General features: G+C 36.9%; 1 protein-coding gene across 1 annotated transcript; it reads left to right on the plus strand.

Annotated features, from left to right (window-relative positions):
* The first annotated feature begins 8,005 nt into the window (after positions 1-8,005).
* Positions 8,006-14,539, plus strand: LOC113783098 (DNA repair protein RAD51 homolog 2). The gene is made up of 12 exons (XM_027329138.1): positions 8,006-8,158; positions 8,718-8,831; positions 8,966-9,118; positions 9,675-9,778; positions 9,862-9,925; positions 10,531-10,586; positions 11,198-11,278; positions 11,640-11,699; positions 11,807-11,898; positions 11,979-12,092; positions 12,393-12,536; positions 14,295-14,539. Exons 1-12 carry the CDS (start codon positions 8,039-8,041, stop codon positions 14,315-14,317), a joined length of 1,125 nt encoding a protein of 374 aa, XP_027184939.1. The 5' UTR covers positions 8,006-8,038; the 3' UTR covers positions 14,318-14,539.
* The last annotated feature ends 3,138 nt before the right edge of the window (positions 14,540-17,677 follow it).

The following is a 17,677-nucleotide window of genomic DNA, read 5'->3' on the forward strand; positions in this document are numbered from 1 at the left end:
GGATACTCAAAAGGCAATAGTAAATAGTAGTGCATTTTCATCCACTCAACAGTTTTATTGGTCAACTTGATTTGAGTTGGACTGAAATAGGGGGTGAAGTAAGAAGAAATAAAAGTTAAGAGATAAACTACAATTTTGACCAAACCTTAAAAGAAAATTTTTGTAATTAACCCTTTATTTTAAGTGGTCACGGCACTTTGGGCAGAAAACGCGTCAAATATTACTACTATGTCTTCACCTTTGATAACACCTCAAACTCAAAGAAATCAACAAAGAAGAGACATTAGAAAACGAGTTAGTGTATGGTGCCAAAGAGTCTGGATTCCGGGCAAAATGCGCATACAGAACAAGTTGTTCAATAAGCTTAAGAATTAAGCATGACGCTAAGCCCTTATGCGGGCCGAAATTTCCTAATTATTCTAGCGTATGTTTGGTTAATGGTAGAAAGGGCATACGCTACCAAATGGAGAAGAAATTAGGTCAATTCAAAAAGTTGGCTCGTTAGGAATGGCAAAAGTTGTCTATATATATTTAAGGGAAACTTGTGCACTCAATCTAATGTCGCCAAAATTTTACATCACAATTCTAGTCTTCTTCTTGTTGTTGGTTCACACCTCATTTACGTTCAAGAATCAAGACATTTTATTTAACTTCAGATAGAAATATTTTATACAAGTTTGACTATTAAAACTGGAGTATAAGCCATTAATCCCTCCTTTTCATATTTACTTCATGTATGGTAGGTGGAAAGTCGTGTGACTCTGGAGGATACAAATGCAAAGTGATCTATGCTTATTTGAGTCAAAAAAAAAAAAAAAAAGAACGCAATTTGGTGGAACATTGCAGACATGGCCAAAAGCTACACAAACTCAAGATACGACCAAAAAGCTCAGAAACTGAGGTTTTCAACTTTTAAGAACGAATGTTTCTTTAGCCCTGTTTAGGCACTAATAATGAATGAAAAATAACAAAAATAAATTATTAAGGTTTGTCCCCACTAGTCATCCACTAGCTAATTAGTCGTATTAATTAGCAGCATGTAATTTCCAGGTGACTCTCTCTTGATTTGCCTAATATTTTGCTGATGTGACCTATCAAAACTAAAATAACCAGAAAAACACTGCTCGGATTTGAAAATTATACACTCCTAGTTTAAAAAAGTGCAAAAAGCACTTCCATCTGCTGCACGTAAAGGGAAAAAGTGCAACCCTTTTTTAGTAGTAATTATTAACATTTCAGAAAATCCATCAGAGCGAAGTTAAAATACTACTGCCACTACCGGCAATCCATATGACAGAGTAGTAGCATAATTCAGACAAATGGTATACAATAAGTGGCACAAGGGAAGATTCGGTTGTTGATCCTGAATTAATTTAAGGGCCAAGTTTTTGTTCGTATGGAGGACAGCATCAGATATATTAATTGCGCCGGAGGCAAAGGAACTTCATTCGTCGTCGGATATCTGATGAACAAGACAAGAAATGAGCCAAACAAAACTTGAACAAGTCCACCTGAGCAGAAATGGATATGAAAGATAAAATGGATATGGTTTCGTTTCTGTCTTGCTGTTGGGGACAACTATTATTGAAATGAAAACCAGAAAACACTACTACAAACATAAACCCGCTTCCAAGACCACCATCTCCACAATAAAACACGGAGACAACAGAGGAAGAGAGTCAATAACAGTGCAGTTAGCAGCTCATAAAAACAAAGCTGCAGTAACTGCAAACTACATATTCACACAACCACAGGACTAAACCAAACAGAAGAAAACAGGTGCTCTTGCCTGGATCAAAATCAACAGAGTTCAAGAGCATCTGTTCCTTGTGGACTGCCTATTTCCTTATTCCAAAAATACAAAGGGAAAAAAGGCTGCATCCTGAACTACAAATAACACACAACTGAAAGCACTAGACTAGAGATCAAACAAGAAAATGCTGTCATGTTTCAAGCCTGACCAGAAGAAATAACACACAACTGAAAGCACTAGACTAGAGATCAAACAAGAAAATGCTGTCATGTTTCAAGCCTGACCAGAAGAACCGTCAGAAGTGTAATCACTTGGCGGTGGACTTGTAGAGGCGGGGCTTCTGACACCATCATTCCCTGACTTTATGAGATTGCTGATTGCTTCCCCTGCTTTTGAGGCAACAGAAGACAACTTCTCGCCCCAGCTCGCAAATATTTGAGCTTTGATCTGGCCCCTTCTTTGCGGGACGGCCTTCTGCGTCTTTTGGGGGCTGGAGGAAGTAGAATTCATCGATTGCTACGCGATCGCTGGCAGATTTCACAGAAATACAGAGAAGCAGATCAAGAAACAGGATAACCAAGATAGGAGTCGAAAAGAAAGGATGAGAGAGTTGAACAGAAAGGATGAGATTCGATCAAGGCAGAAAAGAGCAGAGGAAAAGCAAAACAGATTCAAAAACAAAAGTTTTAAAAGAGTTGTCTGGGAAAAAGGGAAGTGAAAGTAGCAGAGGGCTTATAATATTGCCTCTAAATTTATCATGCAAGAACGGAGTACATATGTATACAGATTATCCAATAGAAGAAGCCTCAGCGAGGAGAACTATACAGAAGTTAAAAAGGTCGGAGAGAAAACAAAATGAAATTCGGAAAAAAGGCCCCCCCTACAGGGTGGGGAATATTGCTAGTTTTGGAAGAGAAAATGGGTGGGGGAAATAGGGAGGTAGGAGTATATATAGCGATAGCCTAGGGGTGTATCTTACATTTTCTGTAAATATGGACGCCATCTCGACAATAATCCGACGATTTAGACCCCTTTTAGTATTTTATTTGTAGCTTGGGGGCCGATTCTGAAATTTGTTTTTGTGTCTAAATTCGATGGTAAAAGTTGAATTTTAAATTCAAATTTTGCATATTTAACATTCAAAGATTAATCCTTACTATTATTATAATTTTAAAAAAGGGATAAAAAAAAGTCTAATTCACTATTGGATCCAATAGGCAAATGATAGTACCATAGTCCAAATTTTACATGCACAGCCTAAAATGCGATAAAGAGGGTAAAGGAAAAGCAGATTTAAGAACAAAGAGCAGTTCAAGAAATACGGAATGCAAATGAGATTTGATGGTATAATCAATCATATTTAACTAGAGAAGGATATTGTTGGGCCGTTCTAAGAAGGGATTTGCAGAGTGTCATTAAATCCTTAATACGATGTGCAACCATAGGTGATTCTTTTGACAGAAAGGATACTGGTAGTAATTAGTAAGTTTCGGGAGTGGTTTGAGATTTGCCGAAAGAAAGTTGAAGCACAAGAGCACATTCGATTCGATCGCTAAATCAGACTACTGTATTTCACAAAACTCTTGCGGCATTCATTCGCTGGCACCTTAAAAGGGTGATTGGAGAAGTGACAGTAGTGTAGGAGGTGGGAAAGTTGAAAACTTAAGAATGGTTTGAACTTTGAATGCCTCATCTCATCAGTCTTTCCCGGAATTTGCCAAGAAAAAGCATCATCAGCCGACCATTGTAGTCTGTAATGGCCAGTAGTTTTGTTCTCCTACCTGTCGCTCCGGCATATATGCAAACCTTTTTTTTGTTTTCTTTGTTGGGTTTAAGAGATTTGCTTGACTAGTAGCAATTCCAAAGTGCTGGACCCTTCCGAGTTCAACCATTGGGTCCGTCAAAAAACATCTAAAATGCAGTTTGAACATTATTATTACTATAGCTTTGAAGTTTTCCATCTGTTCATGACTTGAGCGGTCCCTAAAGGCAAATCTGCTGGAGTCAAATCGAATTGTGGTAACATATATAGAATTGACAGGAACATTTAAATTTCAGATTAATGAGAAGTAACTTCTTCTGTATGTGCCTCTCATATTTCTTAGATCGTAAGTTATTTGCCCAAATATATTTGCTTACATCACCATTACAATTTTCAATACACCTTTTTATCTTCCCAATTACCTTTTTATCTCACATACATCACATCACAAAAAGTGCTACAGTAAAAAATCTCAAATAACTTACAATCCAAACACACTCCATTATTATTATTCATCATCAAACTGTTACTGAATCAAAACAGAAATCCACGCGAGGATTGAAATGGAGGAATAACAAACTATCAGCTAGACGTACAAGTGATAGAAGATCTAGTCTTATAGTTTTGGAGTCTCATCATTCTGAAACTAATGAATTTAATTGTTTGGTTACATATTGTAATGCTGCGATATGTCAAGGCCTGAAAGTTGAAACCATGAACAATCTCTTTTACTCTTTTTTCTAGCCTCAAGCAACAAGAAAGAGTGATAGATAGGCTGGATAGACCCTAAACTTTGTGGAAAATATGCTCATTAAATGCTACCCAATGAAAATATGAGAATGGTTTGCAGTGGAGGCAAGCAACCACTACGAAGTCAAATATGGCCCATGATGTCAATGTCAATGAGTGAGCAGATGGTAATAGCTAACCACTGTGAAACGTGACTGTGTCTGGATTGAAATGATTTGAAATTTTTTTTTTTTTTATAAATTTTAATCATTTTTTTTATTTTACGGACATCAAATCAAAAAAGTGTTACAGTAATTATCTCAGATAAATCATCCAAATAAACTTCTATCCAAACAAACTCAGTACTGAAACTTTTTTAAAAAAAAAAAAAAACTGAAACTGTTTTCAAACAAACGTTCTAATTTCAATTTTTTTTTTTTTTGTTTTTTGAGAGAGAAAGATGTTGTTCAACCATACATGTGAGTGCAAGCATAATCTAGCCAAACCAGGTATGGTAGCCGAATGCCAGGAAATTGCACTCTTCCGGCCCTGTTGAGATACCCCAGAGACAGCAATGGTCAAACGGCAGATACCTTTTCACGTGTGTAGACTTCACACTCCTGAAGAGTCTCTCTCTTATCAACAAAAACTCTTTATCAAAAAGACTCGAACTCTTCGAGTCTTGAGACTCTTGACCAAAACATCTCTGTTCAATAATCAGGAAAGAATTCGGGATAGCCGCTAGATGTGTCTCTGCCCGCCCGATAATCTATTTGATGACTTGATTAGTTTCGAGCAAGTCAAAACCTCTCTGTTTGCAACAACCATTATACTATCATTCACAGCAGCAATTCTTGTTTGCTAGTAATTAATCTTTACTAAAATGTTGGTAGAAGAAGAGTTGGTGGTTGAGTCTTAACTACCATATAGAATGTGCCAATCGCCTCATGATAAAGTGTGACTGCGGGAAAGAACATTAGAGATATGGCTAATCGAATAATGACCTTTCCATCCTTTTTCCTCTATTCGAAAAGAGAAATTTTGTGCCTCAACAGAAATGAGAAGGTAATGAACTGACCCAAAACTAAAATAACAAGAGAAAGGTAGAAAACAGAAATCATGAAGAAAGAAAGATAATTGGAACCTTAGTATTGGTTTTTAAAAAAAGAAAGAAAGAAAGAAAAGTCTTACTTAGACAGCTAATCGCCATTGCACAAGTGATCACCATCATCATACAAGTGCTTTTATGCGTTAAAATTTCCAGTTTTCACACCACCAATCAGTCCTAACAGGATTTCGATGCGAGACAGCGAGAGCCCATATCCACTCCCAAACCTTTTGATTCAGAAAATAAAACCAACGAATAAATACAGCACTGCCCATGTCAAAAAATCTTCTTATTCCACATCAATGAGTCAACATACGACAATATTCTCCCAATCCAGAAGCAAAGACATGAACTGTATGTACCTAATACATATTTATTAGGATTTCGACCATAAATAAATTTCAAATCAATGATCAAGATCAACTTAAATTCGACTAGACAGTTGATCTTGCAACCGTGGAGGATCCGATCCACGCCCTAAAACTAATATGCTAATTTAAGAACCGAGGTCACACTAGCTTCACCAAGTCAGTCACAATAACTACGTAGAATAAGCTTCGTGGTCCAGAAGTCAATCAGGATAAGTAATTTATAACGGACAAACTAACCTTCCTTGCTACAGGGTATATCCTTCTCGAATGTAAAGATTCCAAGCAATTTTTGAAAATGGAAGTCCTCGAAAGAGAGATGAAAATTCGACCCCTACATTGCGAATATCAAATTTCATGCTACCAAACGTTGCCTAAAAAGCAACTCCAATCAATAACAGCTCAAACATATCAAGCCCGGTCATTTTGATGAGAAAAAAATAATTAAATGTGTCAATAAATTACCTAATCTCAAGAAAATTAATACAAATAGAAGCCAAGTAAATTAATTTTCAACAAAAGCACATATTCTTCAGCCGACCAAACAAAAAAAAAAAAAAAAAAAGCGTATTAGAGTAGTAACCTTTCAAAGCAGAGAGCGAAGTAACGAAACTGGGTTTACTTAGCCAGAGCGTCTTCGATCCAATGAACCAGGACGTCACTGAGACTAGGTTACTTAGCCAATTTTATTTTACAACTGGTCCAAGACAATAGAGGACGTTGCCCACTAATAGATGTCGGAAAATGAGTACAAAAGAAACATAAGAAAAAGAATCTTAAAATTCGAAATCTCAAGTCCAAATTGGTAATCAAATACCTCAAGGGTCCATCTGTGGTGTTGTTTGCATGTTGGGAAAGAAGTTTGATGTATCCATTCAGTCAACTCAAGTTTGTTGGTACATGTCGTTGGCAGCTTGCTGCAAATTGCAAGAAGGAAACATACAGCTTTGACTGAAAATTTGCTAGCGTACCATTCTAATTGCAGAACGTTTGAAAAGGCTGACAGGTACGTGTCTAATTTTAATTGTTTGGATAGGGGATTATTTACACGAATTTTAATTTACTTGTCACTCGTATAGTGAATATATTTTTTAATTACTTTTTAAATTTACATAGTATGTGATATCAAAAAAGTGCTATAGATTTTTTTTAAAAAAAAATTATCCAAAATAATCTATTATTCCAGCACATTAAGCTGCTATTCTTCCCAAAAATAAAAAAAAAGAAAGAAAAAATGGTCTAAGATGTACTAATCCGAGCCCAGCCCCCACTTCCGGCGTCCTTGGGAATTCCCATTACAAAAGTTCCTGTCAGCCTTTGCTATCCAAATAAGCAGAAGAGAGAGGTTCCAAAGGAAATTGGTCCCGCTTTGATCACAAATCCTTCAGGCAATCGAGCAGTAAAAGGCTAATAAAAAAAGTGCTATAAATTTCGTCAAAGTCTTTGGCCCTTACGTACCAGCGTCGTCTCAACATCTATATGACGAAGCTGGTACTTAGTAGCAGGCATCAACCTCAACTCTACGAAAACAAAGTGGATAAATACTTCTTCTCGCCTTCTAGATTCTTGGCAAAACACTACTGCCCCACGATAGGGAGACTATTACATGAGATAAGGGGCATTGATTTACCTACCCCATCATTTTATTTAATTTTGCAGAAAGATTAAGACCCGAATTCGACATCATTGCTTACTGTGCAGATGCGCACTCCGGTTGTGGGCCAAAATTTTGAAGAGAAACAACGTAAGAGAGAATTTCAAAGAGTATATGTTATCAGCATCTTACGCGTTATTATCAGTGACTGGATAATTCAATTCGAAATGTAGTTAAAAGAGTCTTAGAGATCCATCCCTATGTGATGTACTACTACTACATGTTATATGCCTCTCTGCCTATGGAAACATGTTAGTTAAACAGAAAGGTAACTGGTGCTGAAATTGGGAATAACTACCTAGTTGGGATTTTCTAGTAATTGTTTCAGTCATAGTTGTTTCTACTTCATTGTAAGAAACTAGGCTGGCCTGGTCTTTAAACTCACAGGCCCTTTATGCTAATACAAATGGGTTTATTTGGATTTAAACTCAGGCCCGTACACTACAAGTTCGTCAAGCTGGATGAAATGACGCCGGCCTTTTAATGCGCCGGCCTTATAATCACGAACCACCGCAGAAGGGGGGAAAAAGAAAAAAAGGCATTAATCGAGTATCTGTAGTACTAGTATACATATACACGAGTAAACCGGGTTTGCCACTGATCATTTGCGCGGGAAAAATTGTAGAGTAGTAGTATTAAGTAATAATGGAATGGCGGATTTGATATGAGAAAAAGTGTGAATAGGGTGTGGAGGAGAGTGATGGCGAACAAATTGATAAGCGAAATGGGTCTTCCCAAATCAATAGCCAACATCTTTGCTGCTCGCAACATTCACACTGCCAAGGTAGAACAGAATATCATTAAATTTCTAATTTGGCATCAAATATGAACCCATGGATTCTGTGGATCACTACCTATAATTCACGCAATTTTAACTCTTTTACATGTTGATTTTTACTTCAAGTTATTTGGAATCCATTTTTTCTTTCCTTTTCCAGGTATATCCTTGTTATTACGCAATTTTCTCGGCCCTAGCTCTTCTTTTTTTTTTTCGGTGAATTTTATGTTGATTTTTTTAAATTTAAATTTTATTTTTTTGGTTCAGTTTTCAAAATTCGTGTTCGACCTGGACTCAGTATTGAATGGGAGTTTAATTAAGCTGCTTTTGGAAAATCTTTTAGCATCAGACTCAGGATTGGGAATTATACTCTGCAGTTTCGTTGTAGCCGTAGTGATATTTTAGAAGAGTGCAAGTTTGATTGTCATGGTGTTGTCATCAAAGAAACCAACAGCGATTCTCATTCTCAGTCCCTATATGGCCTTACAGAGAGAGGCTCCATCGCTGCCTCTGCATATATTCGCGTTTCGTAGAACTAATTTATGTTTGTCTTGTGTGAGTCCAGGATGCATTGTCATTAACCGAGTTTGAGTTAATGGAGCTGTTAGATGTCGGGTTGGCTGAAGTTACAACAGCAGTATCAAGTATCAGTGAGATTTCTTGCCCTCCCTACCAAACTGTGAGTTCAGATGTCAATAAGCTTGCACTGAATTGTGTTGTGATTCGTTTTTGTATAGTGAACTATAGGAGAAAAGAATGGAATGTTCTGTTTAGGTGTTTGTTCGCAACTTTGGTGTTAATTTGTCTTTTTAGGCTCTGTCGCTGTTGGAGCAGCGTATGCATAATGAGCACTTGGCAGGTCATCTACCAACTCGTCTGAAAGGACTAGATGCAGCCTTATGTGGGGGCATTCCATTTGGTGTTATTACGGAGTTGGTTGGTCCTGCAGGGATTGGCAAAACACAGGTATGGCACAACGATGATATTGGGTTTCTAAAGTATTTTTGCTATGCTGCTGTTATTTTCCTCATCTCATTTGGATTACAACATTGCTGGGAATTTTATTGCCTGCATACGCTCTTTCCGTTTAACTAATTTATGTTTGTCCTGCCCTTTTTCCCTGCTTCCTCGTATCCTTTGCACCTATTACTTATCTTCTAGTTAGGTGGGGATTGAAGTTGAAAATGGAAGCTGCAGTTGTCTCCTTTAGATCAATATTAGAATCCAAAACCTGAAGTGCTTTTGCAGTACGATGGGGAACCTTGGTTGAAATTGCTACATGCAGAATATCTAGTTTGGTTATATTCAAATGGCAGCATAAGTTAATGCTCCTTTTTCTTTAAAATTTATTTATTAAACACATATTTTAACCTGTACAATGATTCAGTCCGTAAACGGACCCTAGCCACAAAAATGCAGGAGTCTGTTGATGTAGGGTATACCAGCATTGCATTTTCTGTCCAAGATTTTGATCCATCTTATTTGTCGTTCTCAACAGATCCTATTTTGATGTGACTTGTAGTTCTGCCTGAAGCTTTCCTTGTTGGCCTCGCTGCCTTCTAGTCATGGTGGCCTTGATGGGCATGTCGTATATGTGGATACCGAATCAAAATTTAGTTCAAGGAGGTTTGCGTCTTTCTATCTTCTAATATCTTTTCAAATTCTTTTGTCAAGCTTTCTTGCACTCAAATAAATTCCATCTTTTTCAGGATGATTGAAATAGGTGTTAATAGTTTCCCAGAAATATTCCAAATTGAAGGAATGGCACAGCAGGTATCCAGAAATATATGATTACTTTCTTTTACAGAAGCAAACATGGACACAAATCATTCGACGTGCACACAGACGAAACATATAGCTTGACTTTAGATTTGGAAGCAGACAAATCCGTTCAGAATTGAGACAAGATAACTAAATCATATGACACAGATTTTGTAGTGTCACACATATGAAATCTATGGACCAAGTTAAAGAGATCATTATGTTACTTTTATCTAATTAAAAATAGAGATTTCCATATATTGGTTATTAACTGTTTCACATATCAAATCCTGTCAATATTTGCCTGCACAATCCTTTTTGATGTTGAAATCTTGGTAAAACTTATTTAGCATGAAGTTGGGTCTTTGCAGGCTCAAGTCTTCAAATTTGGGAGAAAATAGATGTAGGAAGATACTCATCTTAACGAGGGAAAAAAGCAGAAGTTTTAAAAATTGTTGCAGTTATTACATGTTTAAGCTCTTCTACATATCTGGTCTTTGTGTCTTTTTCCCCCCCTTTTCCTTTCTGGGAGTTGCAAGGTGCTTCCAAGATTGCACCCTGCTCATGATCTGATAGGTTCTCACATCTTCCTAAATCTTTCTAAATATCTGCTGCAGATGGCTGGTAGGATCCTAGTCTTGCAACCGACGACACCCACTGAATTCTCAGAGTGGTATGAGTAAGATAAATCAGGTTCTAGGTTATCAGCCTAAGAAATGATGTATTAACCCAGCTATGGAGAAAATCAAGTAAATTTTTTTAGAGATGCTCTGGGTGATCATTGGAGGATAAACATTAATTAGTTGAGCCTCTATCATCATTTTCCTTATGCATGTTAGAGAATGTAGGAGCGTAGGCCATCTTACGTTGCTAGGTTGGAGGATTTAGCTTGAATGTCCACTGGAGTTCAATCAAAATCAACATCCTTAAGTGTTTTGTGTGTGTGTATGTGTGCGAACTATACTGTCACAAGAGAAAGAATAAGAAAGTAATTGGATAAGCATGAAAAATTATATACAATGAAGAATAAAATAGGAAAAATTAAACTGCAGTTACTTTCAATCAAAACAAAGGATGCATAATAAATGTGTCCTTTTTGTTGGAGTTGGCAGCTAAGAAGTTGAGAAATTCTTATGGAAAGATTGAACTGAAAAGAGCTCGCTAGTTTCTTGAGTATTGCATTTTTTACATCCGTGATATCCTGTGTAAGACATTGAGAATGTTCTTTTTGTTAGTTAGCAGCCAATGGACTGATTATAACACTGGATGTTATGTCTTTAACAGCTTGCAAAAGATCAAGGATTCCCTTCTCCAGCATCATGTGAAGTTGCTAGTCATTGATAGCATGGCAGCTCTTGTTTCAGGGTCAGTTTCATTTTCCTTCTCCTATTCTGCACTAGGTAGTGGATGACTCACTGGAGTAAAAAGTTATTGATGCACAACAGCTGTAATCTAAGTTACATATGTGGAAGACTAATGTGTTTTGATGGTCCTTGAATTTGTAGTTTTTCTGCTCAAAGCTTTTAAATTCTTGACCAAAATTGTTTCTTGATTTATTTTTCTGAGTGAAGATTGCAATTGGGTCAGCTGTTTGATTTCCTACTTCATACAACAAACTTGTGTTTATTAATTTTAAAATTGAAATGGTACTGTATGTATTACATGTCTGGATTGCCTGCTTGTAGAGGCAATATTTTTCACATTTTATTTGTTTGTTTTCAACAAGGAGAGATGGACAGGGACAATGTAGACAACATCCATTGGGTTGGCATATGACCTTTATAAAGTGAGTGAGAATTTTGTCCTTCAACTTTTTAGCTGATATCGCAGAAAGTTAATTTCTCGGATAAATAACAATTTCTTCGCTGTTGATTGAATTATTGTGGTATGAAGATCACTCGCAGAATTTTCCCGTATCCCTGTGGTGGTGACTAACCAAGTTAGATCTCATAGTGGTGATGACCCTTTCCACTATTCCTTCCAAGGTATTATGACGAGTTTCATAATGTCAGATTTACCTGTTCCAGATAAGCAATATACGAGTCACTCATCTTGTGCAGTTCAGATTCTAGACAAAATCCGGATTTCCCCACAACATTTGATTCCCATCTTGTTGCTGCTCTTGGGATCCCTTGGGCTCATGCTGTTTCTATCCGTCTTGTGCTGGAATCTAAATCAGGTTTGTTTGTCCCTTCACAATAATTTTAAACTTGGGAGTGAGGGAAGGCTATTAATGCTTTTAGGAATTACCTTAACCAAGGGATAAAGGAGATTTTGAAACATGTTGGCTACGAAAATTTAGAGAAAATAATGCTTCTAATGTTACGTTGGTGGAAATGGAAGTAATAGTTTCTTTACTGTCTCCAACATAATGATGTTTTGCATTAGTCAGGCTTTTTGCTGATTTTACCAACGAATTAAACTGTGCAAATTTTTCGTACTCCTAAACTCTGTTAAGTGGTTCTGTTGTCTCTTGTAGGGCAAAGATTCATAAAAGTGGCAAAATCATCAATGTCCCCTCCGGTTGCATTCACTTTCGCTATATCTGCATCTGGAATTTCCTTGCTTCATGACGATGGAATTGAAATGACTGGACCAGAAATAAATGCAATATGTGGTCAAGGTGTGATATGAATATTTTCTTCACTACTATGAGCAGAATCAAGCAACTAAATTACAAAACTAATAGGGTCTTTTGCTTGTGGAGGGTGGAGAAGGGGAGGAGAGCAGTTAACTTCCATTAGTGCGTGTAAATTTGTCAACTGGCCTAGAAAAACACTCTAAAACTGTTATAGACAGGTCAGAACTCAGTGTCATCTTTCAATGAGTGAGAGGCCTCTAGAATTGTCAGCCACAATCGTATTCTATGATGTGTGTACTGGCACAAAAAATGTATGCAACAATGAATATATGAACTTAAGTAGCACGTGTTAACTAACAACTGCTTTCATGATTGGTAGTTGTGGATCAAAAGTCATTGTTTTACACTCGTTGAAATTGAAATATTTGTTGTGTCAGCATTTATTTGTTATGATCATGCATACATTTGACAGCAAATTTATGTTTGATAATTGTAGAGGCCCTTGATGATATTTGAACATTTTCATTCATGTAATCTGTTCACAGATAACTTCATTGCTGAAATTGATTTTTAATATTGGTAATCACCTCAGAGAAGGTCTACTATTTTCTGCATTTGCCAGCTCTCTTTGATTTCTTCCAAGCTACCATCCATCTTCCTCCTCATGGTCATTTTCTGTTTGGTTAGGGGAGGATTGGGCAGTAATCAAACAGTGCTTGTTCTGAACTCCTGTTGCCTTTTCTGTGGATTATTTATTCATAATGCTATTTAAGGATCTATGACAGTTACATAGATTTTCATACTTGAGCTTATAAGAATCTCGCAAATTGTTGTGATGATGTTACATATAAGAATGCAGGCCACTGTGGCATGATATATTGTGATAATGACATGTCATAATGAGCTTTCTGGAGAAAAGCTGCAGATGTCTTCCTGGAGGCATCTTGTAGAATCTCGCAAATTAATTGGTGACTAATCTAATTTTCTATTTGTACTTCCTCCAATTGAATGCGCATTTTTTTGGTAACCGAGCAAATAATCTCCACAGCGAGATAGTATAATCTGATTTATCCTCAATCCAATCTGATGACTAGCACACTACCACCTTTGGCCATTCTAAATTTGGTACTTGTGCCGGATAGAATTTAGATAATTAACTGGCTATTAAATATTTTATTAGAGTGGACTAAGTTTTGCTATGATGTTGCTGGAAATGGCATAATCGATGATTATGCAACAGTTGATAGATGTTTGCTTCTGTAAAGAAAGAGATACAACTGCCACTATGCTTCTTAAGACAGATGTTTGTGTTAGATTCCTCATGTATATTGAATGGCTATTATCCTGTTTTTGTGCTTCATGTGTCTAGCGCAGTCAATTCTACTTTTTTTTGCTTTGTAGTTTTAAAGCATTTCAACGTTGCTTCCTCTATTAATGACGCACATAACATCAAATACTTCAGGGATTTTGAGGTTGGTTTGCTTTCATTTCTAGCAAGCTGAGAACAGAATAACGACAGCTTTGTTACTGGAATTACTATCATACTGGCAATCTGTTTTTGAAATATGTCTCATGAAAGATCAAACATCTTAGTATGACGTTGCTCACCTAATGCAACTAAACTGATTCTACTATAACTCCTAGTAGGCTTATACGATCAGATATTTATATTTTTTTCCTTGTTGGGCTTTCAGCCTGCGTTTCATTTCTGTTAATGTGGAATGTGGGCTGAAGTGTGAATATACTTGTCTTGGGTTGTTTCCTGTTCTGGGCCCTCAAATGTTGTGTTACCTTTTTCAGGTAACAGTGGTTTATTCGATTAAGAATTGGAGCTTCAGGGTTGTTTGTGGCTGATACCTGTACTCAAGGACTCGAGCACTTAGCTTGGTACATAGATCTTTGTTTGAATATAGTTCTGTAGCCCTTTTATCACTACGCATCAGAAATCAAAGTTTGATGTGAGGTTAGCTCATTGTTTGTGCCTTCATCTAGGAGACCAGTAGAGCTTTTGTTTTTCAGGGTATGAGGAATCAAGGCATATTGGCATAAAGAAATAGGCACAGATATGTAGAATTGGCAAGTGCCGTGCAGAATTACACAATTAAGTTACCTAATTATGCTGGCAATGTTTTAATGTGGAAAAATCTGTGAAGGTGTCGATCTTTAGGTTCAGATGCACAACTGAACCAGGACCTGCGTGAAGATCGTCATCATCATCATCATAGGGATAGCATATTACCATGTGACAGTCAAACCAAATTGCAGGATTAATTTATTTGGTGGTGCTGCGACAACTGAAGACCATTAAATTTAGTATCCTTTCTCCTTTCACTTTAATAACTTGAATGAGATACTTGGAACAGGAATACCTTAAAATGCACTCCTTCAGATTTAAGGATAACTTATTTTTTATCATTCTTTGTGAGAACCAAGATTAAGGTTAGCGCTTTGGTTTCGCATACTAGTAAATGAACAACTTTGAAGTGTCCTCAGCTAAAGAAGCCATAAAGTGCTGTTCAACCTTCTGATGGGGGTTTTTAAATAGGAAAAACTGTAAAGAGGAAACCCAAGATTGAGTTTTACCATTATTCTTATTTTCCCTTTTTAACCTATGACCAAAGCTTGTTGTCTAATCCCCCCATTGCTAGTGTTGGTGTTTTTGTGATTCGTGATTTGTCCACGTAGCCACTCGCCTGATAGCATGTTTGATATTTGACTGCAAAACTGTTTGGCAATCAATGCCTGGATATGGTTAAATAATATCTCATTAACTAATACGCTCCATGTTCTGACTCAACAAAGTTGAATAGGCATGCTTTTGTTTAATTATGATTGTGGCATCTTAATCTCCTCGAAGTTTTATGCATATAGAATATAGAAACGAATAGGTTAATCACGAATCTTTCAACTACCATTTTTTAATGTCAGTGACCTTGTAAAGTGTGGCCATGATAAACAAAAAAAAAAATAAAGAGTCGATGATATTTTACTTGTTATACTACGAAAATTTTTGTTCTCTTCTACCATATGCAACTTCCACATCTGGAATTCTGGATTGCATCAAACAGGACATGACTATTTGTATTTCGCGCACGCCAACCTTCTAAAAATTACTACAAACCAAGGAGAGTTCTTAATAAAGTAAAATAACAAAAGGTAACATTATCTATTGTTTCCTTCTTTGTTATTTGCCTGTATCTAGCTTTTGAGTAACCAATGCAAATGAAGGCTTTAATGGGGGGGGGGGGGGGGTGAAGCAAAGACGGCAACAGTAAGAAAGAAAGGTTACACTAGAAATGAGTAGTTAATGGGGAAAATGGTCCACTTGTTGGGCCTTTTTATGGCCTAAAAGTTGAAAATGACGAATTGAAAGAAGGTGCCTAGGGAGTTATTGCTTCTGTCTTCTCTTGCTTGTAGAATAATGGTTCATTAGCTTTTTGCTTTTGGACAATGGTGGATTTAATTGCTGTAACCTACAGCTTCTGATGGTACGTTTTCGGTATGATTCTTGTGTGTGTGTGTGTGACGTGGACCTATTCTTGTAAACAAGATCAAATTGACATCATTTTCATCTAGTCAATTTGCATCATCTTATTGGAGAAAGTAAATGTGGTTTATCACAAAAACTATGGAGATGCGAATTAATTTTCTTGAAAATTCACAATTAGAAATCCCACCGGTCACTTTGTGGTAGTAATAATTCAATCTTCATAGGCTCTCGATTGTGGTTCTTTCTTTCCTGCTTGGAACTGGCATGCCTTTACACGCTTTTGTTGTCTGATTGCATTATATAACCTGAATCTGGTCGCTTGGGGTGTCATCATGCTAAGGCAGGAAAGACAAATCACCCATGCTTGAATTGGTAAAAGAAATTGGAGGAAAATCATAAAAACGAAAGGAAAAAAAAAAAAAAACAATGACAAAAGCCATAGGAATTTCCTGCAGAGAATCTTTCTTATTGAGATCTGTGGCTATTATCGGACGAGTAAACACGACGTTTCGGCTGCCAAAGGGACTAAGTTGATTCATTTTTATATCTAAGTTATTCCTTAATGGCTCAAAAACATCTCTTTTTATTACTAGTACTTAATTTCACAAACGAGAGCACGATCATGCGACGTGGTAATGTTGACACATTATTGTTGTTTAGCAAATTGTAGCAATCCGCCGGCCTATAACCAATGAGAATATTCGTAGCCATTCATGTGATTAAATTAATTTAATCTCTTCTTAGTACTACTAATTATTAGACCATGACAAGCGGCCAATAAGATTGTCGTCTTTATTGGCAACTGGCTCTCTGAATCTTGCTCTCTTTTGTAATTAATTATACAATTTTTCTAATTAATCTCCTGACATTTACGTGCTTTTCCTAATTAATATTATATTTCTAAAAATTTAACATCCGAAAATACATCTTTTCGGGTGCTCGTAGGGCGCCCGTTCGACAGACAGACTAATCTGATTATTAAGTTGAACAAAGGGGATGGATGAATAAATTGCCAGGTGCCCTCTTTACACAGGTGAAGAATCGCACCTTAGCCTTTTCTCCGGACGGCACCAGTAGAATTGGCAAGTACAGTTACGCAGGGCCAATCTCGGAAACAATTAATGGGTATCATCTCCAATTAATCTCCCAACTTATGCACTAACCTCCAATAATTGAATGCCAATCCAAACACAAAATAGTAGCAGCAGTGGTTGATGAAACAGTACTACTAAGTTGATGATTAGCGATTAACTTAGAATCATAGTTATAAAACCCGGCCCGGCCCGGCGGTCGAACCGGTCAAACCGGTGAACCGGCCATTGGGCCGGGCCGAGTCTTAAATTAGATCGTTTGGGCTATGGAACCGTTGACTAGTCAACGGCCCGGCGATCGGACCGGGCTAACCGGGAAATCCGGCCGGGTTTGTCCACGGACCGTTCCCGGCCCGTTTTTGGTGAAAAAATTTTATTGCCTTTGTCAAAGATCGAACCTGGACCTCCACCAATCAATAATGCATGCTTACCACTAAGCTACTCCGAAATTTGTTAATAAAAGGTCTTTATTATAATATATATATGTTTTTTCAATTCTATCTTTCTTTCTCTAAAATAAATTTATTTGAAATCTTTTAATAAAAATTAGTACCCTCCAAACTCTATAATTTATAAAATTAATTTCAAAAATAACACATTAC

Source organism: Coffea eugenioides, chromosome 1 (genome assembly GCF_003713205.1).
Source record: "Coffea eugenioides isolate CCC68of chromosome 1, Ceug_1.0, whole genome shotgun sequence".
Lineage (NCBI taxonomy): Eukaryota > Viridiplantae > Streptophyta > Magnoliopsida > Gentianales > Rubiaceae > Coffea > Coffea eugenioides.

Excerpts from the sequence above, each read along its gene's own strand:
- LOC113783098 (XM_027329138.1), top strand. The coding sequence starts at position 8,039 with ATGAGAAAAAGTGTGAATAGGGTGTGGAGGAGAGTGATGGCGAACAAA. Across the intron at positions 9,779-9,861 it reads TCAAAATTTAGTTCAAGGAG|GATGATTGAAATAGGTGTTA; the intron begins GTTTGCGTCTTT and ends CATCTTTTTCAG. Across the intron at positions 10,587-11,197 it reads CCCACTGAATTCTCAGAGTG|CTTGCAAAAGATCAAGGATT; the intron begins GTATGAGTAAGA and ends TGTCTTTAACAG.